The sequence below is a fragment of the Anas platyrhynchos genome, chromosome 24 (genome assembly GCF_047663525.1).
Source record: "Anas platyrhynchos isolate ZD024472 breed Pekin duck chromosome 24, IASCAAS_PekinDuck_T2T, whole genome shotgun sequence".
Classification (NCBI taxonomy): Eukaryota; Metazoa; Chordata; class Aves; order Anseriformes; family Anatidae; genus Anas; species Anas platyrhynchos.
Window position 1 is genome coordinate 7033771 of NC_092610.1, and position 25191 is coordinate 7058961.

The window sequence follows — 25191 nt, forward strand, 5'->3', positions numbered from 1 at the left end:
CAGGGGTCTGCAGTGAGCAGGAGCTTGTAAGGCAGTAGGGTGGTGCTGTATATGGACTGAGCATCCTGCTGTATCAGTGCAGTCCTAGGCTACTCTTGCAGGCTGTCTGCATGGTACCTGCAAACTATTTTGCTGGAGGAGGTTTGAAGAATGGAAAGAGCTGCAAAAGGAAGGATGAAACCAGTCACCTGTGAGCTGAGCGGTGTAGGTTAGGTATATGGGTGTGTGTGTTGGGTCTGTCTGAGCTGGAGTCACCTTTTCCCTGCAGCAGCCCGCACAGTGCTGTGCTCTGCACTCGTAGCTGGAACAGCACTGATATCACTCCAGTGTTGTGTCTATTGCTGCGTAGTGCTGGCACAGCATCAGGACTCCTTCCAAGCCCCCAAGAGCCAGCAGGCTGGGGGTGGGCAAGGGATGGGGAGGGGACATTGCCGGGGCAGCTGACCTAAACCAACCAAAGGGATATTCCATAACACCTGATGTCACACTCAGCAATAAAAGGGGGGCTCTCGTGGGGGAGGGGGCTGTTCCTCCTGAACAACCACTACGCGTTTGAGGCCCTGCTTCCCAGGACGTGGCCGAACACCGCTCGCTGATGGGAAGTAGAGAATAATTTTTTTCTCTCTCTGTGCTTCCGCGCGGACTGATTGTTTCTTTTGTTTGTTTTTCCTCCCCATTCCCTTTCCCTTTAATTAAATCTTTCTCATCTCAAACCTCGAGTTCTCTGTGTTGTATTTTCTCCCCCTTCCTTTTTGAGGAGAGGGGGAGTGAGAGAGCGGTTGTGGTGGAGCTCGGCTGCCCACCTGAGTAAAACCACCACAGTGTGGTGTCAGGCCCACAAGAGAAGTGGCAGTGGAACACACGTGTTGGAAGAGAAACAAGGACACAGGAGGAATGGCCTTCTGCAAAGCTGCAGCTTGGCAGATGTTGGTATTTACCCCGGTACAGCTCAGGAGTATACAGGACCAGTGTCACAGCACATACGGGTGCCAAGGATGGAGGGATGCAGATGTCTGCTCTATCAGACTGTCAGGATGGTCACTTCCAGCCAGTCCTGGGACAGCTGGTTTGGTGTTGGAGTCCTTGTAATGGCCCAGGCCCTCTGTGAGCATCTGCCCTCCTGCTCCTGGCCCTGCAGGACCTGAAAGGGAATGCTAGCGGACTGCGAGCATTTCTAGGTTTTGCTGTGTCCTGAAAATCATCTTACTGTTTGCATCAGGATTGCAAGTGTCAGTACTTCAGCCCCACTGCTCTGATTTCTGTCTGTCCCATGATCTGTTTTACAGCTTCCCGAAGTGGGCTGGGAGGGGTGGTAGGGGGAAAGCGGCCGGGGCCGCAGCGCGGGGAGGCAGCAGAAGTGCCTGCGGGGCCGGGCTGGGAGGGGGGCAGAGAACAGCTGCCCTGGGGTGTGCTCGGGGCAAGTTGTGCCGGGACGTGACAGGGTCCCAGCGACAAGCCTACTGTAAAGCAGCTGCTGCCTACGGACTAAGTGGGGGGAAGGACTAAAAAGTTCATGGGGAAACAAAAACGGGCCGCCGAGCACCGCCAAGGCTGCGCCTCTTTGTCACGGGGGGAGCAGCAGAGCCGAGGAGCCGCCTCTGAGGCGGGCCCCTGGGCCTCAGGGGCCGGGCTCGGGGCTGCCGGGCGGGGAGCGGGGCCGGGGGGCGGCGCTGCCGGGAGGGCCGGGCCGGGCCGGGCGGTGGCGGCCCCGGGGATGGCGGCGCGGGGCCCGCCGCGGTTCGGGCCGGTGCAGCTGCTGCTGGCGGCGGCGGGGGCGGCGGCGGCGGCGCTGGACGTGTGCGCGGACGCCTGGGTGGCGGCGGGGTACTGGCGGGCCGGGCACCCCGGCTGGGCCGCGCTGGGGCTGGCGCTGCTGGCCGCCGCCTCGGCCGCCACCCAGGCCTGCAGCTGGCTCTGGTTCCGCTCCGACCCGGCCGCGCTGCGCCCCGAGCTGCCCCGCTGCCTGCTCGCCGCCCTCCACCTCCTCCAGCTCGGCTTCTTCTACAGGTACGGCCCGGGGGAACGGCCCCGCTTTCTGCTCCCTCCGCGGCCCCGCCGGCCGCCCCCGACCCCGGCCCCGGGGTGGGACCGGGCCCCGCCCGGCACAGCCGCGGCCGCCTCCTGCGGGACGGGCCCGGACTCGGCCCCGTGGGCTCCTGCCCAGTCCCGGCCCGGGTCCAGCGCTTTCGGTCCCGAGGCAGGGCCGGTCGTCACCCCCCTGCCCGCCCGGCTTCTCCTTGCCCCTGGGTGCCGGCCCTTCGTGGCGTGGCAACCAGCGACAGTGAGCAGAAGCGTCGAGACTGGACGATTCCTCGATATTTTTTTACAGCAAATACAGTGCCTGCGTCCGTCTCTGTTCCCAGGAGCGAAGATCAGCTCCTGAAACAGTGGAGCAGAGCACAGATCCTGTCTTGGCTTCTGCTCCCTCCTTTTTTCAGGGGGCAGCATGGCCATGGTGTTCCTTGCCTCCCCACTGAAGGAGATGACCCGGCTGCTTGCTGAACGTCCTCCGCAGAAATCAGTGGTTAAGTCGGAGGGGAGGACACGCACTGCTCTATGCCTCTGTTTTCTTTTTCCTGATGCACATGCAGCAGATGTCAGGGGCAGAGAAGCTCTTGTACATTAAAGGCCTGGAAGCTGTGCAGGGGGCACGGGGCAGTTACTGTGGGACCCTTCTGGTGGGGGCTGGCACCTTGCTCGTGTACCTCTGTCATGGGGAAGGGAATTGCTTCAGACCAAGTTGAAGTGAGCTCCAGGCTCGGACTTGCTGGTGCCACGTGTCCCACCAGGGCAGTGCATGGTTGTCAATGGGCACGCTGCTGCAGAGGCACCTGCAGCTGGCCCCATGCAGCTCCTCACCACAGCTATGGTCCTGTGCAGGTGTCTCCACGCTCTGAAGCTGGGCTGGAAGGTGTGCTGGGCAAAGGCAGCATCGGAGGAGGAGCAGAACCGCCTGGCCTTTTTCTCCCATGACATCAGCATGCTACGCCTCTTTGAGACCTTCCTGGAGAACACCCCGCAGCTCACCCTGCTCCTCTACGTTATCCTGCGGACAAACAAGGCAGAGCCATCCCAGGGTGAGGGGGATGAAACTGGGGAGAGGTTTTGAGGCTTGAGCTTGAAGCGCAGAAGGGACCTGGTAGGATGTCTGCAGGCTGTAGGACCGAGCAGGATGCTGTTCTTCTGCCTCTGCTTGTGGTTCTCCAGCCATTCATGTCTCACATCCGTTGCTTCCTTGACAGAAAATGCAGGAGGGTGGACTCGGGCCTGTGTGGCCCACTGGCCTATGCTGGGCCTGGAGAGGGACCTGGGGGACCTTTATGATCCTTCCCCTGCGTCTCCTAGGCTGTGCCTAAAGTGCACCCCCCCCTGCACCTACCTCACCTTGTGGTCCTGTATAGCACAGTGTGCCCTTGGCCAGGGCCCAAGGGTCAGGAGAGCAGTCAGGAGCATGCTGGGGAGCAGGGAGGTGCTCTTGGGGACACGTGTGGAGAGTGGAGCGGAGCCCACGGAGGAGGTGCTTTGGTACCTATCTCAGAAAGGGGATGAGCCCCCTAAGTATCCCTGTGAAGAAACAGGGAGCTGAATCATGTCCTGGCTCTGTGGAGGCAGAGCTCTTCTGCCATTGTGGGCTGGGGGTTTCCCTGGCCGGGGAAACGGGCTCTGCAGAGCTCTTTGGTCCTGTTGCCTCTTTCCCATCTCCTGGTCCAGCCGCCAGGCTTGGGCAAGGGAGAAGTCCTCCAGGAGCAGCACCAGCCTGCTCCTTGCGGAGGGCAGGAAGCCAGGGAGGCAAAAGAAGAAAAAGAGATGCTGATGCTCTGACTCCCCAGAGCTGCTGCTTTGCATGCCAGTGGGATGCACGTTTTAGCAATGTCTGGCAGAGTGATATTTGGAGCAGGGCCAATCCCAGCTCTGTCTGCCCTTTGCATCTCTGCTGCTGTGTTTGCAGGACTGGGGATCTGCACTGCCTTCCTGTGTGTGACCTGGTCTCTGCTGGACTATCACCAGTCCCTGCGCTCCTTCTTGCAGGACAAGTATGAGCTGAGCCTGGGCTCCTCAGTTGTCTACTTCCTGTGGAACCTCTCCCTCACCTGCCCCCGCATCCTCGTGGTCGCCCTCTTTGCCCTGCTGTGGCCCTACGGCGTCGCTATTCACTTCCTGCTCGTGTGGCTGGCGATGTTCCTCTGGGTCAGCTTGCAGGGCACAGACTTCATGGAGTCACCTGGCCCTGAGCAGCTCTACCGGGCCATTGTGGCTGTGATCCTGTACTTCAGCTGGTTCAACGTGGCTCCAGGGAGGACACTGTACCGCAGCATCATCTATCATGGCTTCATCCTGGTGGACAGCACGCTGCTGGCCCTGTCCTGGCTCTTGTGCCACTCCCCTTTGGACGAGCACTTCTACCTCATCCCAGTGGTCTCTGCTGCCCTGCCCTGCTATCTTCTGGGGCTGCTGCTGAGAGTCAGCTACTACAAGTGGCTGCACCCCAGCGCACGAGCACAGAAGCAGGGCAGCTATGATGAGGTGGATGCCAACAGGAGGACCGATGGGCTGGAGTTTCGGACTGCCTTGGAGCCGGACCTTGTGAACAGGAGGATGCAGTGCCTGGCCCAGCACCAGTTCGTGGTACCTGTCCTGGCAGAGCAGCACTTGCTGAACGGGGCTGCTGCTGCTGACGCTGCTGTCTGAGGCCGGGTCCTCCAGCTCCTCAGGAAGGAGTCCTGCCTCCTCAAAGTGGTCTGACTTGCTGGGGAGATAAGTTTGCTAGTTCTCTCGGTTATTCCTCTGTGTGCCTCAGACTGCTGTTTTGGACAGCTTGGTGCTACGTCCAGGATGCTGGAGGGGCTGGGCAGAAAGCTGGGGAGATCTGCGAGTGCCTGGCCAGTCCCACGGCACAAAGCAGGGCTCCCACTGCTTCACTGGAGGAGAGCCACAGTGCTCGGGGCGGAGGCCAGTACATTGTGAATGCACTGTTGTGTCAACCTTTCTCGTTATTTATTATTAGGCTTTTCAAAAAAAACAAAAAACAAAACAACTGTTCATCCTCTTTGTCTGTGCCTCTCTTGGTGCCTGCTGCCAAGGTTGCTCCTCATGGATGTGGCTGCTGGTAGCAGAGAGCTCATTTTCCTTGGCAGCAGCTGTGGGGTGTTTTCTGGTGTGTTTTCCCACTTCCAATGTTTTGCTGTTAAGGTCAAAAATTGCCCAGTATCAAGATGTGACTCAGAGCCCTGCTGAGAGGGGCAGAGAAGAACGTGAGGGCTCTCTGCAGCCTGGCACCCACCTGGGAGAGTGGCTGCCTTGGGAGGGCAGCGGTTGTAGGGTGCCTGCACCTCTGTAGGGTGTTATAGGGGTCCTGGGGTGGGATGCGGGGCAAGGGGGGGTCATGTAAGCAGTGGCTTCACCGCTCTGAAAACGCGAGAGCACTTTCACACAGGGCCCTGCTCACACTGCCCCTTCATGCCCTTCCCACTGTCCAGGGAGATGGGCAGTGCTGAGCTCAGCTCTCTTCAGGAGCTCAGCTCCTGTGCAGAGAGGGCACGGGACAAAGCAGCACCTGCCTGCAGAGTGGCCTGTGCTGGAGTTTCTGCAGCCCCCAGCAAGCCACTCCTCCCGCACTGGCACTTGCAGAAAGAGCTTGCGTGAGCAGGGTAAGAGGCGCTCGGGCAGCAGGCCCTGCGCTGTGCCCGTGCTCTTGTCCCTGGGGGCAGCTCAGGGCAGCCACAGCACAGCTGGGAGCTGGGGCCAGGCCCTGGGCACAGGCTGGTAGGGCTGCAGCTTGGTTCAGCACTTGTGGCTTAAATGTCACCTTACAGTCCCTTTGTAGCCATTCCTACCACCACCAACTACAGCTGTGACCAGGCTGGAACAACCCAGGGTCGGTTTCTTGGCTGTAACAGTGGCACAGGGGGGAGGGCTGGACATGGGGCTGCAGCATGGGAACTGTGGCAGAGCCTGGGCCCATTGCCCGGATACATGGTGCTTGCCCAGGCAAGCTCCAAGGCAGCTCCTGGCTCCTTCTGCTGTTGCATGGCCCACCACAGCCCCTTCCCCATCCACCCCCTGTTGCAGGAGGGGACTGGCCCATACCAGGTGCTTTGGGAAGGGCGGTGCATGGGGAGGCAGCCAGATGCAGCTGAACTGCTCCTGTCCCATGAACCTGCCACAAGATAAGCCCAGGGCAAAGGCCTGGTGCAGCAGCTGTGCTGTAGTGCCACTGGAGGAGGCTGGTTGCTGGACTTGTGCAAAAGGGAAGCGGGGGGAAAAAAGGGCAGGGTTTGTGCCTCACTACCCAAGCACAACGTGACTTATGTGGGCAGCAGAGCAGAGCCAAAGGTCATGGAACTGCACTGCTGTCTGCTGCAGGAACCCCCGGGAGAGCAGGGGCATCCAGGGGCTGTGCTGGGACCTGAGGCGCAGTCACCCAAACTCCTTTGCTGGCACTGATGGCCTCCCAGCCAGGGCCATCACCGAGGGCAGGGACCAACTGCAGGGAGGGGCTGTCAGAGAACAGACTGAAGCACTGACTATAGAAAATAAAGAAAATAAAGACTTTATTTTTTTTCCAGTTCATAGGACAGCTCCCGTTACACAGAACACAAACAGGCAACGACTGCGCAGCCAGCAGCCCCTGGGGCTCCCCTCCTTCCGCCACGCTGGGAAGTCACCGCAGAAAAGGCTGCTGCAGGCTCAGGGGGCTCCTGCTGCTTTCTGCACCACTGTAGGCTGAGGGCCAACACTGGCATTTCCCCCAGAGCATGTGGAGGCACCACACACCATGATCAGATGGTTGTTTTTTAAGACTGCATCTGCAGTTAAAAGCAGGGAGGAGGCCAGCAGCTGCTTGTGTGCACCCAGGCCAGCGGGCATTCATTCACGTAATTGGATTTATCAGCAGTTCAGCTTACAGCCAGGTCAGGAATAACAGGAGAGCAAAGAGACACAGAAGCAAATCAATGCTTGGTTCTCATGTGCTTGGCTGCCACATGAGAGAGAGGCAAAGTCTTAACATCAGCCAGCAGAGGGGGAAAAAAAATAAAATAGCCAGGTCAACCTTTATTATTAAACAAACACAGAAATGTACCATCAACCTCCTATTATAAAAGTACTTTACATACATTCAAGGAGACATCGTATAAATATCAGTATGAAATGTCACTGGCTGCAATAGGTCCACACTCAGCTAAAATTTTGCTGCCATCTTAAAGTTTCTTTAAAACATTTTAAAAGTAAACAAACACAAAGCAAAGCCTGCCAGCTTCTGGGCTGCTTGATACCTTGGTTTCAGCACTCACTGAGTGCCTGGGCAAAACACATCCTACCTCCTAGCATGAACCAACATGGCTCTCCTGCAAGCAACTTTAGACGTTAGTGAAGCAGAGAGGCCACTTGCCCATGCCAGGCAGTGGGAGGTTAAGGCACGTGTTTCCATCCCGAAGTTCAGCTGGCTGGAGTACAAGACATGTTCACAGGCAGGTCCAAGCCTGCTTACAAGACCTTTGGATGGGCTGGGGACCTGCAGAGACAGACTTAGGAACCAGCACGGACTCTTCCATAACTTAGAGATGTCCTGATCTAGGAACATTTCAGAAACAATGGAGCTGCTTCTCTACATGGCTCCCTTCCTCCCAGATATGCTCTTTCTGATGCAGTAACAAGTCGTCTTCAGAGCCCTCAAATGAACCTAACTCTCAGCCCTGTGCCATCTCCACCCTCCCACTCTGCACAGCACTCATGCTGCTGCTAAACACCAGCATGCACCCACAGCATGAAAGCAGAAATTGGCTCCTCAGGTTTTCTGATGGGACAAGAGCTCACAGGCAGCAGGTGCTACACACACAGCACAATCCTGAAGCAGAGGTTTCCTGTGAAAATACGCAGACCCAGAGCCTGAGATTGAAGTGCTAGGCCAACACCTAGCAAGGAGCTGGATGGAAAACAGATGGCTCCCGACTCCTGGCCATCTTGAAGTGAGAAAAGCTCTGATTTTTATATATTTTTAAAACCAAAACTGGAGCTAGGAACATCTGAAACAGAAACCTCCATGTTCAGTCCCTCAGCTCTGGGGGTCCAATGCCCTAGCACCATTTCAGCAGTGGTGACCAGAGCCAGCACAGGGACAGACACCAACCTGTCACTCACAGGCCACATCACAGTGCTTGGGCTGAGCCAACACAGGAACTCCCCCAGCACTGATGGAAATGATTCCTCAGTAAATAATGCCATGAAAGGAATGCAGCAAATATCACCTGCTTCTGTAGGCACAGCCTGAGTGGGTCAGTGTCCTTCCAACATGACAGGTTGGGTCTTTCAGGCCAGACCCAGATGAATTATGCTGGGCTGCAGATGAGATCTGGAAGAGTTTGGGTGCAACTGCGGTGTTTGCTGAGCCCCACTACACACTTCTGCTTTCCCTGCTGAGCCAGACATCTGGCCTCTGTACAAAAACTTTAGGCACCTGCTGATTTTGTGCCATCAGGGTACAGACAGGTGGCAGACACCACCAAACACTGCCTGATCTCGCACAAAACCAGCTCCCTGTGTTAGCACCCAGTCTTCAGCTGGTTATTTCTGGCTCGTGGTACCACAGGTCACTGACTCCAGCCTTTTTTTATGAGATAGTAGCAAAAGTATCAGTGTAACCATCACTTCCAAGGTCAGTGTGCCCCAGGTTGGCAAGTCACAGTGTCTTACAAAATTAAGTCCCCCCTTAACAAGGATTTTGTTTCTAACTATGTAGAGTTAGGCTAATGCAAAGAAGAATATAATAAAATTGAATCTGATTCTACTAAAAGGAACATACTCTCACAAATGGAGTCAGAAAAGCAGAGGTGAAGATTAGTTACCATATCCTTCTTTGTAACATTTATGAGGATTTAGTTCTCTCTCAAATTATTCCTCGTCCAAATGAGGTTTCTGTTCACTTCTCAGCACTATCTTCAATATTGTCGTGCTGTATCTAATGTTCACAGGCAGTTTCGTTTTCCCATATAAGGAAAATCTGTGGGATCTGCAGTTTGGGTTGTGGATTGCTGGAATCCAACACCCTACTACTTGTTAACAGTGTTTGGAGCCATGTGCAATGTAAACACATTGACTAGAAGCCAATGGGATCAACCAACAGCAACACTGTCCTTTATGAGGAACCCCAGAAACATTCCCTTATCTTTTTATTTTCCAGAAATCCCACACTGAAGAAATTATGTAAGGATATCATAATAAATTATCTACTTTGAACACCCAGGAAAGGAGAGAGGACACACTTTCACATCAGTAGAGGTATATTGACATTTTCATTAGTATTTCCCATGGAAAAAAACAATAGCTCTTTTCGGCTTTGCAAAACAAGGGAGATTCAGCTCTGCCGTCAGTATTTTTCTATAAAAATAAGATTTTATGTTTACTTGGGTTCTATAACTAAGCTGAATAGAAAAGCAGAAGTATCTGTTAGAGCCTTCTCCACTGTATTACCCCTTCACTCTGGAGAGTACCTGCTAGAAGAATTCAGCTGGCTTCTGTGAGTCTCTTCAGACAAGCTCTAGCTCTGCTGAGTCTAGTGCTTCTTTATAGCACTAGACTTTTGTACTTGGCAGGGCCTATGCTCCTGAGGAAATGACCTGGTGTCACATTCTACTGTACAATTTGCATTAGGTGTATATTCTTCATCAAGCTGAAAATTGAGTCACCAAATGTATGAGATTTCTGCCTCTCCAGTGATGGAGAGGGCTTGCAGGAGCTGCTGCAGTCACACCTTTGCTCCAGTGTCTTACAGGAAGTCTAACTCAAGGGCTTGGTGAAGGGACACAAGGTCTGCGTGGTTTGTGATCCTCCAGAAAGGCATGTTGTGCTGTAACAAGAAGATTAACAAAGTCCGTTTTATTCGAGTGATTTTGCAGCTAGATGGAAGCAGTCAAGGTACACCTGCAAAGTTGTGCAATACAGCATTTGTAACAGCACATACCATGCTCAGGACAGATCCCAGCCGTATGCATACTGGTATCAGAACCTTATCTTATCTGCACAGTAATTCATGATGGGTGCCAGCACTATCAGCCACTTTGGGCAGTCATGATGGAAACTTCAGATGAAAAGCCTCCGAGACTCAAAGGGAATCTGTGTGGATGACAGCTCTGGCACATGGCAGTCAGTGTGACGCCTGAGAGATGCTGTCCTGACAGTAATCCATGCACCTAACTGCCTTTAATTAACATGAGTGAGCAATCTACTCAGGCTTGTTCAATCAAACTTTTTGCTCCTTATCTGTAATTCAGACTAATAGTAGATGCTGTGTATTGATCTGACTGCTGGCAATCAAGTCCTGACTCCCTCAGTGCTTCTGAGAAATCACATTACCCTGATTAATAGACTCATGCTATGATCAAGGCCTGCCACATCAAGATACTGTCCCTGTAAAAACAGGGACAGTGCTACACTAACAGACTGCAAGTACACATGAACTTCTATCCTAGACAAGAGTAGAACAGAAACTTTAAACCCTCAAGAGCCAGATAACTTCCCGTCTTAATGTAGTAAAAGATTTCTTGCAAAGGCCAAGTTTCCCCTCTCTGCCTCTGGCCTGAAGAATTCAGCCTTGGAAAAAGAGTACCTGCAATAAAAGACTGTTACTGTAACCTCCCTGTACATCAACCCATATCCCACCTCTGCAGAAACCCACCTGCTTAGCTGCAACCTCTTCATCACGCCCATCTCCAATTACCACATAGGTGACTTTCTTTCCAAATCGTGACACAATCCTCTCAAAACAGCTTTCTTTGCCTGCCAAAAGAGAATACCGCTATAATAAGCCTTAGGCAGAGAGAAACAGAAGCCTGAACTAACCCCTTCTTCCCAGAACAAAAATACATTTTTGTCTTACTGGGAACCCAGTTTGGTTCATAAGACCAGAAGCCACCACTATTAACATGGCTAGCTGCATCACAGCAGTCACAAGCAGTTCTCAGCTGCAGAAACTGTGTTTCCTGTGTAAAAATCCTAGCTAGCCCACAAAAGACACCTCTGTGCCAGGTGTCTCAGCACAGACCCTTACCTATTTTTGTAGCACTATAAATATTTTCAATGGGAAACACCTCGCCCAATCCATATAGAAGAACTTTGGCAAGAGCTGGCACCAGTTGGGTGGTTGTGATCAGGATGTTCACACAGTTTTTTCTAAAAGAAAAAAAAAAAACAAAAAAAAACACTTGTAAAAGCACACCTACACCTCATAGTGCTGAAGGGTACTCTGGGCAACTTGTCCAGCTTTCCAAAGTGCCATGAACTTTGCTGCCCTGCTTCTCTGAGTCTTTGTAGACCAAGATTTTGATTTGTTTGTTTTAAACAAAAATTCTCCTGAAGAAATGTAATTTTTTGAGCACAGTCCTATTAAGAGGACTTTCCTAGCCAAGGATGTTGTCATAGAAAGGCCCCAAAGGGTGCTCCAGAGTGGGGTTCTTGCACACATTCACTTCATTTCCTAGAACCTGTGACAAGAAGTAGTAATGTACTTGTGGGCATTGCTGTAAGTGCATGCAAATCTAAGACAAAATAACTGAGAAAGCAACGTACACGTTTCCAGTTTCCATACCTGGACTGTATGAGTAGCAGGGACTTTAATGCAGTTTCCAGCCAGGAATCTGTTAACACTTCTATATCAGTTCTCAGTCGTTGCAGAGCTTCCCTTTTCTGTGGGCTAAGAAGGCCTGGAAAGCAAGCAACACATTTTCTCAGCTGCATTGGTAAGCCCTGTGCAGTTCTTAGGATACATACAACAAAATGTACTAACTCATACAAAAAACGAGTAAGTGTCATGTGAGGTCACAAGCAGCAGCAAGGGAAGGAATTCCTGCAGTCACCCTGTCAGACTTTCTGCTCCACACAGGCCCAAGGACCCTTCCCATCTTAATCACAGAATCAGAGAATCACAGAATGGCTGGGGTTGGAAGGGACCTCTGGAGATCACCTAGCCCACCCCCGCTGCTGAGCAGGATCACCTCGAGCACCTTGCACAGGATGGCATCCAGGCGGGTTTTGATTATCTCCAGAGAAGACTCCACAACTTCTCTGGGCAACCCGTCCCAGTGCCCTCTCATATTGAGACGGAACCTCCTGGGCTTCAGTTTGTGCCTCTCGTCCTGTCGCTGGGCACAACTGAAAGGAGACCAGCTCCATCCTCTTGAAACCCTCCCCTCAGATATTTATACACACTGATGAGCTCTCCCCTCAGTCTCCTCTTTTCCAGGCTAAACAGGCCCAGATCTCCCAGCCTATCCTCATTCAACAGGTGCTCCAGTCCTCTCATCATCTCCATAGCCCTCCTCTGAGCTCGCTCCAGTAGCTCTATTTCCCTCTGGTACTGGGGAGGCCAGAACTGGGCACAGTGCTCCACGTGTGGCCTCAGTCAGGCCGAGCAGAGAAGCAGGATCCCCTCCCCTGGCCTGCTGGCAACACTTCCGAATGCAGCCCAGCATCCCCTCAGCCTTCTTGGCCACAAGGGCACATTGCTGGCTCATGGTCAGCCTGCTGGCCAGCAGGACTCCCAGGTCCTTCTTTGCAGAGCTGTACTTAATGCCTTTTAAACATCATTTTCTCAAAACATCTAGTTGCAAATGGTCAGAAATGGTGGCTATGCAGTCAATTCTGCTTCCATTATTAAATAAAACAAAAACAACAAAAAAAATAGAGAGCCACTTGAGTCTGAAACTCTTTCCACCCAATTTCTAGCCATGCACTATGACTCCTTCTTGTCACTCCTCCCCACCACTTCTTTACGCAATATACTCTAGTACTCTGACAAGGAGGCCACAGAGGGATTCATTCCAGGCTGTGCTGGCAACTACTTTACCTTTAGACAGGTCCTGAAAAACCCCACAACCAGGTTTCCCACATGCGAAATATGAAATAATGTCTGATTCCTACCAGAAATAAGGTAACTGTGGTACACTAAAATGCAGACGTTATTACTACAACTTTTAAGGCTGAGGGTTATAGTTCTGACCACCCTTTTTGTTTGTATTTCAGAAAGTACGTCAAAGAAAACGTTGTATCAAGCTTCTTTTGCTTAGGCTAAGGGTACTTAAACCTGCAACCCACCAAGCTGTCACACAGATGAGCTGCTCCAACAGCACCCTGTTCCTAAGGATCTCAATGCTAAGATTCAGACTAAACAGAAACTTTCTCAACATTTGACTTCTGTGGAATAGAATTGCAGTATGCATCTTTATTACTGCTGTGGCATTGGAAAAATCAGAAGATTTTAAGTGACTTTGTGAACAGACTTAGAGATATCGTGTCAGACTAAGCATGGCAACCAAAAGAACGAACACTTTACTTCTTGACAATTGTGTAATAAAAGATTTTCTGAAGACATAGGTGAAAAGGTCTCCTAAGCAGAATGTTATATAAGTCATTTAGGCTTGTTCTACACAGGGTGATAGGCAGCCTTTCATTCAAAAGTAGCAAAGGAACACTGCACCAAACCCTTCTCTGAGATATATGATTGACTAACCAACACTATCTACATAAGTCAGAGAGCACATTGGAATACTGTTCAGTTTTGGAAGATGCAGCCTCGTGGATTACACAGAAATATGATCTTACTTAGCATTAGCAGAACAGTTAATTTTCATGTTCAAACATTTAGGAAAGTAAGAACTACTGTATGGAACAGCTACCAAGAAAAGCCAAGTTTGGTGTTACAAACTCTGGTTAGTGCTCCAGATACTGGTGCATGGGAACACTCACCTCCAATGTTAGTTTTGTATTTATCGTATATCTCTCGTACCCTGCGGTAGCGGAATGCTAGTTTTCTCATCCAGTCCACTCCACCTTGGACACCAACTGATGAACTGTGATTTGCATTACTTCCTGAGCCACTGAAGCCATCCGTGGAGAAATTGTAGTTGCTATTAAAACAAAAAAGAAAAAAACAAAAAACAAAAACACACAGATCTATTAAATGTGCCACAGCAGCAGAGCCACTATGGCTGGGTTGCAGATTTCAGCTCTGACAGCAGCTAGAAAAGCACCATGAAGAACTCTGCACAACCACCACTGCACCCCTGATGGTGGAGGCCAACTACTCTGGGTAATGTGCTCTAATACCCACCCACACTTGCTTTCAGTTCTCAACTGCTGTACTGAAATTTATTGATTCAACTTCTCTTGCATACTCCCAATACAAAATCCAACTTTTGCTCTTCACTCACTTCTCTGCAATACAGAACATCCTTCCCACTAACCTCTCTCATTCTGCACTGATAAATCCCTATGTAGTATTTTCCAAACATAACAACTACCTCTCTAGATCACAGCTACAGTTCCACAAGCAGATGAGCTGCTTTACCAGCTCATGTCTGGAGGAAGCAGGTTCTGCTTCACCACTTTCTCCATATTTCTTTCTCCCTGACAGACAGGCACTTCTCAGACTTTTCCATGAGCCAGTTCAACTCACTAATGCAGCAGAATAATTATCGCCCTGTCTATGTATAAAATCAGCTCACAGGGAGGTGCAAACTGTAGGGAGACTTTCAAAAGTCAAAATCATCAATTTGGAATGTGGATTCTCTACTTATTACACATCACTGAGTATATAGGTAATATTCAACAGTTCAACAATGCAATTCCCATTATAATTCCGAAAGTTTTTTGTAGGTCCTAAAAATAAAAAAATAAAACACCCAGCAAACAAACAGCACTGGCAGAGTTTCGGACCCTGCACAATGCTGGCCTTCATTCCTTAACCCCATTACAGTTTGGTTTCTTTCTGAAGCCTTACAAAACAATCCAGATTGCATCAGCTATACGTTTCATGCATTCTTCAGTACGTCACCTTAAATCTTGGCCATTATCATCAGATGCCACATCTTCTATGTGTACCTGGTCACACTCCTGTTTAAAACAAGAAAAAAAAAAAAAAAAGCAGAAGCCACTATTGTAATCCAGAAACATACCAAACTGCAGATTTAAAGAAGCATGATACAGAACGATCCTTTCACATTTGCCAACAACACCAAACACAGCTATACTGCCTCCACAAACTGATACACAGCTTCCATTAGCTTTGTTTTCCAGTACTTCCATTAGCTTTGTTTTACTTTGCACCACCTACAAGTCCTTGCCAAGACAGGGATTTGAAGCACCAGAAAGGTCAGAGAAAAAAAAAAAAAAAAAGTGTTTCAATAGCATTTTGTCTGCAAAGAAGAAACCTCAACACTTGCTGAACAAGTTGAACTGATAATTCACTTATCATCTGAAACCCTTCTGCCATTTCACAAAAACAAGCTAAACAAAAGCAAAAGTACCCCCAAACCATATTATGTGGTTGATTGATGATACTCTGTTTAAACAATAACATAATGGTCAATTTTCTTACTAGAGATCCACAGCATAAATCTTGGATTGAAATATCAATACCTTATTGCTTTGACATTGCTGCTTAGTACAGCTGACTTTACCCAGAGATAAACTGCAAATACCTTAGAACTACAAGCAAATTTTCCCCACCTCAAAAATTTCCCACTGCAACTACTACCAGCAGCAGTGAGTGATGTTGACTACATAGTTCACGTGTCAGTGACTATCCTTCCAGTACGAGAGACCTTTTTTTTTTCCCTGCGGCAGAGATGTAACTGCCATTACCACTTTTATGAAATTCACAGCTGCCATAAATGTAAACTTAATTTAAGTTTCCATTTGTATTAATAAAAACATCTTGTGTTTTCCCACCATGTACACCAGTGATGCATCTACATTTAACTGGTCACTCTTCATATTCAGCCTTCATAAGATTTAAACTGGACCTGAAAATTCTGCAAATTAGGTTCATGAATCCGTATTTTTGTGCTCAAATTTCAAAGATGATGCAAGTCAGGAAATCTGTTTCCAACCACTAAATTCCAGACTATGCCAAAATTCCACACCTCTCCAGATAGCTTGCATTAGTCTTTTCACTACTATCTGATAATGTCGTAGCATAGGCTATTGCCATAATTCAAGGAAAGATTTATATTCAGCTTCTGTGAAAGTGCAGAACAGACAGATGTATTTAATTTGGCAAAGAATATTGTGCATGAAAGAGGACGGACGCTGAACAGACGTCCCTCAAGAAGAACAAGAATAGGAGAGCAGCAGAGACTGCTTGTGAGAAGGTAGCACCTCCATAGATACAGCCTGCTTGTCCGTGGAAGCACATCCTTCATATTTGTTACACAGTCAGTGTGACCTAATGGTTCACTGGCTGAGACTGTCTTTTCTTTAGCCAAAGCCCCAGGAACAAACATCCTACAGGTCACCTTTTTCTCCAGATCTCTGGTCTCTATTTCAAATATATCATCAGCGAAAGCAAAATGCTTACCAGTCCAGAATGAAACTATAATACAAAGTAGGCATCGCTCTTAATGTTTTCAGGTACAAGTAGAAACCCATAGGAGAGCTAGGAGAGCTCATGACACTGGAAGTGTCCAGGATGCCCCTGTCTCAGATAAAAGAGAACAAACGCCCCTTTGATTTGGCTGTGCTTAGAACCACTTAAGTTTTGGCATAGCATTATTCATTATTGACTTGCTGTGAAGCACATCTGCCTCCACAAACTCTGCAGTGTAACTCTAATTAATATGGAGTTTTTCTTTTCAAAAAACATTTGCCATGTACCTCTAAGTCATTGAAAAACAGGTGAGTATCAGCTACTTCAAAAATCATCTCCTCCATTGACAGACCAGACCCAATTACTAGAGTTGGATCCTGACAAAACAAAAAGAAAAAATGTAAACTCATCATGGTTACAGGCTAAAAGCAATTTATGACAAATCTTTCATCAGTTACTTTGTACAGAATTTCAAATGTCTATCGGGAATGATGTAATTCCATCTGGTATACACTGACTCAAAATGTTAAAAAAACACTTTAGTACTTCATGGCAGGGACTGAAGCACTTTCAGAAGCAACATATACATTCCAAAGTCTTCAATGTATTTTGAAAGAGAAAAAATACTTCTTTTGTACTATGTCCTCAATAATTCCCAATAATGATAAAAGCCATCTGACATTGTTAGGAGGATAGTGTTTGTGATGTTAATAATCTAACTTTGTACAATAATCTATCTTTGTATAAAGCCACATCTAGGGCTCCTTTTTTCCCCTCCAATTTGCAGCAAGTTAGAAGTATCATACTACACATTTAAAACAAAATAGAATTTTCTATCCCTTTTCTAGAGATTAACATTTACTCCTGTATAACACATGATTTTTTTTCCACATAAAAGACAGCATTACCTTGCCATATTTTTGAGCGTAAGACCCTGTGAGAAGTGAATGGAAGATTATGATGGTCTCATCCAGGTCCCAGAGAAACACTCGCTGGGTAGAGAATAAAATCAAGTCAGAATCATAGAATCATTAAGGTTGGAAAAGACCTGCAAGATCATCTGGTCCAACCATCCCCCTACTACCAATATGACCCACTAAACCATGTCCTTAAGCACCAGATTCAACCTTTTCTTAAGCACCCCCAGGGATGGTGATTCCACTACCTCCCTGGGCAACCTGTTCCAATGTCTGATCACTCTTTCTGAGAAGAAATGTCTCCTAATTTCTAACCTGAACCTCCCCTGGTGCAACTTGAGGCCATTCCATGTTGTTCTATCACTAGTTACCTGTGAGAAGAGGCCGACCCCAGCTCTCCACACCTTCCTTTCAGGTAGTGTAGAGAGCAATAAGGTCTCCCCTGAGCCTCCTTTTCTCCAGACTAAACAATCCCAGTGCCCTCAGCCACTCCCTTGCGTTCCAGATCCTTCACCAGCTTCGTAGCCCTTCTCTGGACACATTTCAGGGCCTTGATGTCCTTCTTGTAGTGAGGGGCCCAAAACTGAATGCAGCACTCAAGGTGTGGCCTCACTAAAGCTGAGCACAGGGGGACAATCACCTCCACGGTCCTGCTGGCTGCACTATTCCTGACACAAGCCAGGATGCTGTTGGCCTTCTTGGCCACTTGGGCACACTGCTGGCTCATGTTCAGATGAGCATCAACCAACAGTCCCAGGTCCTTTTTCTCTGCACAGCTTTCCAGCCACCCTGTCCCAAACCTGTAGCGCTGCATGGGGTTGTTGTGGCCAAAGTGCAGGACCTGGCACTTAGCCATATAGAACCTCATCCCTTGGCCTCTGCCCATTGACCCAACCTGTCCAGGTCCCTCTGCAGGGCCTTCCTTCCCTCCAGCAGATCGACGTTTCCCTCCAACTAGAGTTGTAGAGTCGAGACAGTTCAAATACAATGCTATAATAAAGGAACAACTTCTAGGGTTCATTTTGCAGTTAGTTGCAGTATGCTTTTTAACAGGTATGAACAACAGCATTCATCTCACAGACTAAATACATTATTAGTTAAACTCTTCCAGCGTAGCATGGTGGAGCTTATATACTGAAACAGGGCAACTATACACTCCGGGTAAGACTCGTTTGATCAATTTTTTTCTCAAAAGCTTCTCCTGTTTTTATAGTTATAAAAGCAAAGCACTGGAGTGATAATGAAATTTAGAGCCCAGCTAGGGTAGATATTTACTGCTGATGATGTAGAGAGCAACAGGTAAATGACCTTGGTGTTTATCAGAGACGCCTTTGTTAAGATAAATAAAGGGGATTGGCTGTTGTGACTAATAGAATTTTAGTACAGAAGGACTTTGACAGACTTGAGAACTGGGCCAGCAGGAACTACAAGAAGTTCAGTAACTGCAGATTCTGCATGTGGGGGTAGAATAACCCCTTAAATAGGTCCAGGCTGGAAAGAGCTGGACGGTACATTGGACACCAGGTGCAGTATGAGCCAGCAGTGCACTCTCCCTGTAGATAAGATTAACTGCATGCTGGAGAATATGGTGAAGAGCTGATGGAGGGAAGGTGTTCCACTCTGTTTGGCACTGGAAAGGTCACCCCAGAATACTGGGTCCAGTATTGTATCCCCTGTTCAGGAGGTATGTGAGGAAACTGGAGAGCAGTCAGCAAAGGGCTGCTGAGGCTGACAGAGCTGTAATGGCTTATCTTGACAAAGAGGACACTAAGAGTGATCTAATAGCAGCCCACAACTACTTGAAGAATAACTGCAAAGATAATGGAGACAAATTCTCAGTAGTGACAAATGGAAAACTGCAATGGAAAAAAGAACAGGCAAATTCCAGCTTGGGAGATTCTGGATAGAGAAGGAAAACCTGCTTCCCAAGGTGGGTGTGGTAGTCCCACGACATCAATATATAGATGCAGGATCTCCAACCTTGGAGGTTCTTAAGACTCAACTCAGCAAAGTTATGGTCATCCCCTTCTACTGGTGGGGAGAGCCCTGCTCTGAGCAGGAAACTGTGCTGGAGACATCCAGATGTCTGCTCCACTGACACTACTACAATTCCAAACTGTGTTTAAGTCATGCATGTCAAGGGCCACTGAAGAACTAATTTGGGCCAGTTCTCAGATAACAAGGATCACAGGAATTTCCATGTACACAGGAGGAAGGAAAGAGAGAACTTTTACCACCACACCATTCTGTAGTGCTACCTGTAGAAAACATTAGTACTTACCTCCAGTTCACTGTCCTGTGAGGAGGAGGCGTCTGCTTTCCTCTTCCCTCTGTTCTTCCCAGGGATGTTTTTTCTTGCCTGCTCATCTAACTCTTTACTTGCTGTTGCTCTTGACAATGATGGACTTGTGGATGCATCTCCTGCAGAAAGAAATCACAGAGCTCTCATCCCCTCATTTCTCAAAACAGACACCAACACAAAACTCACAGCATTTGACCACAAGCTTCCCCTGCAACAGGTAAGACACCTTATGTTATTGAAGCAATAGTAGTCGAACCATTGTTAAAACATAAAATATGATTTCATTGTCCCATCATTTCAAAATAGCTTTGTCTCCTGAATTCAGTACCTGTCAGGACTGACCTACTTACTGCATTCTGCTGCAGTAAAAGACAGCACATTTCAACCTAAGGCCTGTAAATCCCTCAAAAGTCTCTCTATCCTAGCACTGCTTTATTCTTCATTTGTTTCTTTTAATGCTTCTTGAGAGTTTGTGTCAGAAACTCTTAATCTGGAATGAAAGTACAAAGGAAAGTATTGAGTAATGCCTGTCCATCCTAGATTTCCTGGGCTAGTGAAATGAATTTTCTGTGCTGAGCAACCCTATATGAGACATGCTGTTTTGAGCATACACTACTCCCTCCTGTTCCACTGCAAAATATCTTTAGAGTAACAGTTAAGCAATAGCCAGTGTATGGAGTTATCTGGAGTATGTTCATCGTACACAAATACACAGCATGATGACTGTACACAAGACAGACTACAGCTACATTGCCCAACCATTCCCCCAAAACAAAACAAAACAGAAAAAAAACAGGGATGTAGTTGGCCCTGGAGAAAAAGGCTTGGCCAAGCAGCATGGCCATGACTGAAAAGGGATACGTTATAGGGCCAATTCTCCAACCAGTAAGAACTCCTCTCACCAGGAAAGGGTAAAACACCACCACCAAGTAAATAAATGTTTTAATGTGCAGAGTACTATGACAATGGGAGACACCCTCTGAAACCTCTATTAACACTTCACATAGAAGATTTAACATCCTAGGTGTCTGCCTGACTTTTTCAGAAATAGAACCAGAAGTTTATCAGGAATGCAGAAAGGAATAGGGTCGTCCATGTCCTCAATTCAGGGTTACCAGATGGATGGCCCGGACCAGTTTTTGACTCTGGAGCCAAGACAACTTGAAAGCTTTTGAATTTGGCCTGGGTCTTGAGCATGAAGCAACTAATGAACATTGTCCAATTCCTATGAAAATTCACGTAGAATGGTGAACTCGAGAGTACTCCTGAACTAAGAAAATGTCACTGAGAACGTTAACAACTGGGCCATTCTCTGACTGGTGGCTTGAAGTAACACGTCAATTGCTTGGAGCTTTCATAATCATGTAAAAACAGATTCAGGCGTGTAGATTTCCTGCTGTTTGCTCCAACTAGAGGACAACTGCTTCCTGAAAAAGGCAAAGCACTTGAAGCACCATGCTTCTTGATTTACAACATCACAGCATGCTTTTTGTCATCACCTTGCTGTGGTATCCCACAAGGTAAAGATGGGTTGACAAGAAAGGTATGGACAACACCTCCTGTCTTAAAAAAGGACTCGAGCCCTTTTGGAGCTACAGGAGCATATGATAGCTCTCTCTGGAACATGGGGAGAAGTAACTGTTTCCAAGTTCTACTTCCCAGGAAGGGAAAGCCCAGTCAGTAGGACCCTGTGGACTGGCCAGGAATTCTGCTCAGCCAGAGCTCACAGCATTATCAGCAAAGTCATCCAGTAGTGATATCTGTATTCTCTCTTTGAGGGGAAAAAACAAACAAACAAACAAAAAGCATTTAGAAAGACACCAATTATTGACATGTAAAAACAAGGAATACAGGTGTAGTGAGGTCAAAGTGTTAATTATTACTATGGGTTAAACTAGGCAACTTGTTCTGAACTGAACAGCAGTTCAGAAGCAGCTTTCCCAAAACAAAATGTTGCATGCAGAGTTCTCCTTCTCTGTGCAAGGAGGACTGAATACACTCAAAATCTGGCATTTGCCTAGTAGATGGGTTTCGCCAAAACAATAGTAGATATCTGGAATGCAGGTCAAGTTATTGGGGATATATGCCTCCAGGAGAGAATGCTCTGGTGAAATCCAGCTATCAGAGACAAGCCTCAAAAATAGCTCAGAGGCCATGTTCACAGGGCAGCCACTCAACAAAGCACTAGATGGACTGAGACCCCAGAAAACACTGTAGAAGTTACAAGGAATTAAGAAAATAAAGGTCCTGAGATAAGCTTAGAAAAAGGCAATATTTAAAGCAAAAGAATCCAACTATTGGTTCAGTGTTCCATTCCCTTGGGCATCTAAAGAACCAAGGACCTACAGTGCACTCAGTGCACTCTGTGTACTCATGCCCAAGGCATGCGGGGAGTAGGTGAGCTAAGACATAGCAAGTTCTGTTTCTAAGAGCCTGTGACACAATCATTCACAGGATAAAAAGATCTATGGAAAATAACAAGCAGAAAGGAAAAAAAAATACCATTATGAAGACCTAATCGTAGTCGCTCTTCTTTAAAACACCTAAACCAGAACTTAAAACTTCCAGCAAGCACCAAAGGCTGTGGAGAGGGTTTAAACAGCAGTGGTGCACTGACACTGGTTATCAGATAGGTACCCACCCAGCTGCTTGTTCATTCTTCCCTCTAGTGGGCCAGGGGAGAAAACAGGTAGAACAAAAGTGAAAAAAATTGTGGGTTGAGACAAAAACAAGTCTTTGTCTTGTAACAAGAGAGGAGGAAAAAAAAATCAAAACCAGGTGCTGCAAAGGCCCACCACCTCCCACAACGGGCTGATACCCAGCCAGTCTCTGAGCAACAGCTGCCTTGGAAGCCAAAATGCCCTGCCGCCTTCTTCCTCTGTGTCAGTTTTTATTGCAGAGCATATTGTTATATGGTATACATGTATATACCACATATATACGGTATATGTATTTGGCCACTTTGGATCGGTTGTCCCTGCTGTGTCCCCTTCCAGCCAAAAGTGTGCTGTCAATACTACTTTGGCCACAAATCCAAAACACAGCACCATAAGGGCCGCTATGAAGAAAGTTAGCTTCATCCCAGCCAGACACAGCACACTAACAAAAATAAAGTGAATCTACAACAGACATCAGATTTCATTTGGTAAGTGCTCTACAACAGAAGCAGAATCTCGTAACACCTTGTGTAAGATGCTGGAGGAAGCACTAAGTCTTTGATTTTATTGTTGTTAAATTTAGAAAACTGTAATTTTGTTGAGAAAAACTTTAGTTAATCAATACCTCTACAAGCTGGTACATTATATAGCATTAGTGGAGAAGGTCAGCCAAAGATGTGACTTCTCTAGAAGTCAGTTAAGTCCCTTTCTACATTTCTTCTAATAATAGCTAAAATCTGCCCTGACAAGTGTCACGTAACTTAATGCTATGCAGAGCTGTTCACATACAAAGCACAGCAGCTTTCAATGGTTTACATGATGAAGCAGACAGAAGAGAGGAAAGTAAAGGATGCGCTCCAGGGCACATCAGAGACCAACTCATTGAGAGGTTGTGGCCAAACTACAGCTCTTAAAAATGCATGAGAAGTTCCAAAGGGACTCCTTACCTGGGTTTGGCAGCTGTGTAATATGAATACCTGGCTGCAGGAAGGAAAGAGCTAGGAGCTATCAAGGCTGGATATCACATAGATGCCCTGGAGCCCACATGGACACCCAGCCCTGACACATGACAAGAGGCAACATACCCCAGAAAGCTGTTGTCAACTCCCCTTCCAGTCACCCCTGGAATTCCCTCTCTCTATAGCATTCAGAGTATATGCTGTGTGTCTCCCAAACCACAGTAGTATAAGATTTCCAATACATAAGTCTGGCTGGCCCACCACATAGTCTGCACATCAGTGAGACAGAGTGTGACGATGGAAACAAGAATCCTGTCCAGGATTGCACAGCACACAAATGTGCTTCAATTACACATTTTGAAATAAAGTTTTCTCCATGTCTGCACACTGTGTTGTTTATCAAAGGTATTAGCCACCCTGTTAAAGATGCAACCATTACCAGAGGAATGTCTCTGCACCGTCCGTGTAGGCACCATGGCATTTGTTTTTTCAGTCGGATACGTAGTTGTTGCTAATGCAGTACTCTCCGCGCTGCTGTCTGCTGGTGTTATGGCCCCAAAGCCAGAACTTGGGTAACACGTCTGGTACTGACTTTGGCCAAGGATTGTGTATGTAGGATATTCCTATTAGAGGAAAGGATTAGTTATGATAGGACACTCCTTTCAGAAAACATTCTATATCATGGTGACTTTTATACTAGAATATGCCTGTCAAAGAAAAACGTCAGCAAGAGCATAGTCTGACTTTGACTTTATGCTATTACCTTCCACACACGTAGGAAATCCCCAAGAAAGGATTGAGAGAGATGACTTCCCAATGGCCTCCACTGCAGGGAAGTTCTGCCCACAGAAGGCCAGAAACCACAGGGCCTTTCCTCTGCCTCTGGTTTCTTCAAAAATGAATTTATATGAATGATGTGACAGTAATAGGGGAGCATCCAGTTGATGCCAAGGCATCAGTCCACTATCTTCTGGAATTTGTGTCTTTGTCTTGCATTTTACTTTGATACCAGACGTACTGACAGCAATAGAGAACAGCCCTGGCATTGGCTCAGAATAAAAACCCAGCCACAAGAGCTAAAGGATAAAGTGCCTTTACTCATGACCTGTCTTCAGAAAGCAATTAAATTGCACACTGTGATTAAAGATATCTATTTCTGAAGACAATTTACTCATTTCAGAGTTGATCACTGAAATCAGAGGGCTCCTGAACTCAAGCTATACTTGAGGATTTTCATTTCTGCTACTGATAGTAGAGAAAATAGCCACCTTCTAAGTGCCACGTCACATTCTTCTGGCACACTGCACACTCCCAGTTCACTCAGGGAGTTTCTTGGATTTGTGAACATGCATCAGGCAATTCAGTCTGCATTACTATCCAGTCAAGATTTTCTCCTTAAAATTCTAAGCAAGTTTATGCTAACGAAAGAACCTTAAAAAGCAGCAGTGTAAATATACAAGGAATTTGCTTTAACCCTTGGATTTCCCACAGCTCCTGTATTCTCCTTCTGCAAAACTGTGATGTTGAAGGGTTCCTTTGTAATATCTGAATATTCAGACTGTCAGTTAACTGCTGCCTGCAGGAAGAAAGCAGTTATGACCCCACAGTAAGACATACTGGAAGGGCTCTGTGTTAGCCTCAGGCCTTTTGATTTTGTTTTATTCTAACTATCAGAACACATATCTCACTCAACTTTTTTGATTGTGTACAACATACATTCCTTTTCTTGCTGAGGGAGATCAAAGGTATTCAAAAGATGTCCAACTATAATCCTCCCTGTAGTTTGGTTCTAATACTAGTTCTATTGTTTCTTTTCCAGTGTCTCTCATGAAGAAATCTCAGTGCTCTGTTTAAGATTCACCACACGATTAGCGGATAAGGGCAGAGCTATGGACAGCTCAAATAAGTTTGCTGTGAAGGTCAAAGGGAAGAGCAACATTGTCAGAGACACAGCAAGAGCAATTTTGCTGACTTAGAGTAACATAACGAACCCTATAAT

General features: G+C 47.5%; 2 protein-coding genes across 7 annotated transcripts in view; one reads left to right on the forward strand and one right to left on the reverse strand.

Annotated features, from left to right (window-relative positions):
* The first annotated feature begins 1646 nt into the window (after positions 1–1646).
* Positions 1647–5040, forward strand: XKR8 (XK related 8). The gene is made up of 3 exons (XM_027443730.3): positions 1647–2007; positions 2881–3077; positions 3950–5040. Exons 1-3 carry the CDS (start codon positions 1715–1717, stop codon positions 4687–4689), a joined length of 1230 nt encoding a protein of 409 aa, XP_027299531.1. The 5' UTR covers positions 1647–1714; the 3' UTR covers positions 4690–5040.
* Positions 5041–6534: 1494 nt separating this feature from the next.
* EYA3 (EYA transcriptional coactivator and phosphatase 3) overlaps positions 6535–25191 on the reverse strand; it is a 60956-nt gene continuing 42299 nt past the window's right edge. For all 6 annotated transcript variants that reach the window (XM_027443729.3, XM_027443726.3, XM_027443728.3 and 3 more), the window contains 10 exons: positions 23632–23815; positions 19556–19695; positions 17266–17349; positions 16645–16734; positions 14825–14883; positions 13738–13898; positions 11582–11696; positions 11045–11166; positions 10673–10773; positions 6535–9844 (listed from right to left, as the gene is read on the reverse strand). In XM_027443729.3, coding sequence (XP_027299530.1) covers positions 9764–9844; positions 10673–10773; positions 11045–11166; positions 11582–11696; positions 13738–13898; positions 14825–14883; positions 16645–16734; positions 17266–17349; positions 19556–19695; positions 23632–23815 — 1137 coding nt within the window. In that variant the 3' untranslated portion in view covers positions 6535–9763. The remainder of the gene's footprint in view (positions 9845–10672; positions 10774–11044; positions 11167–11581; positions 11697–13737; positions 13899–14824; positions 14884–16644; positions 16735–17265; positions 17350–19555; positions 19696–23631; positions 23816–25191) is intronic.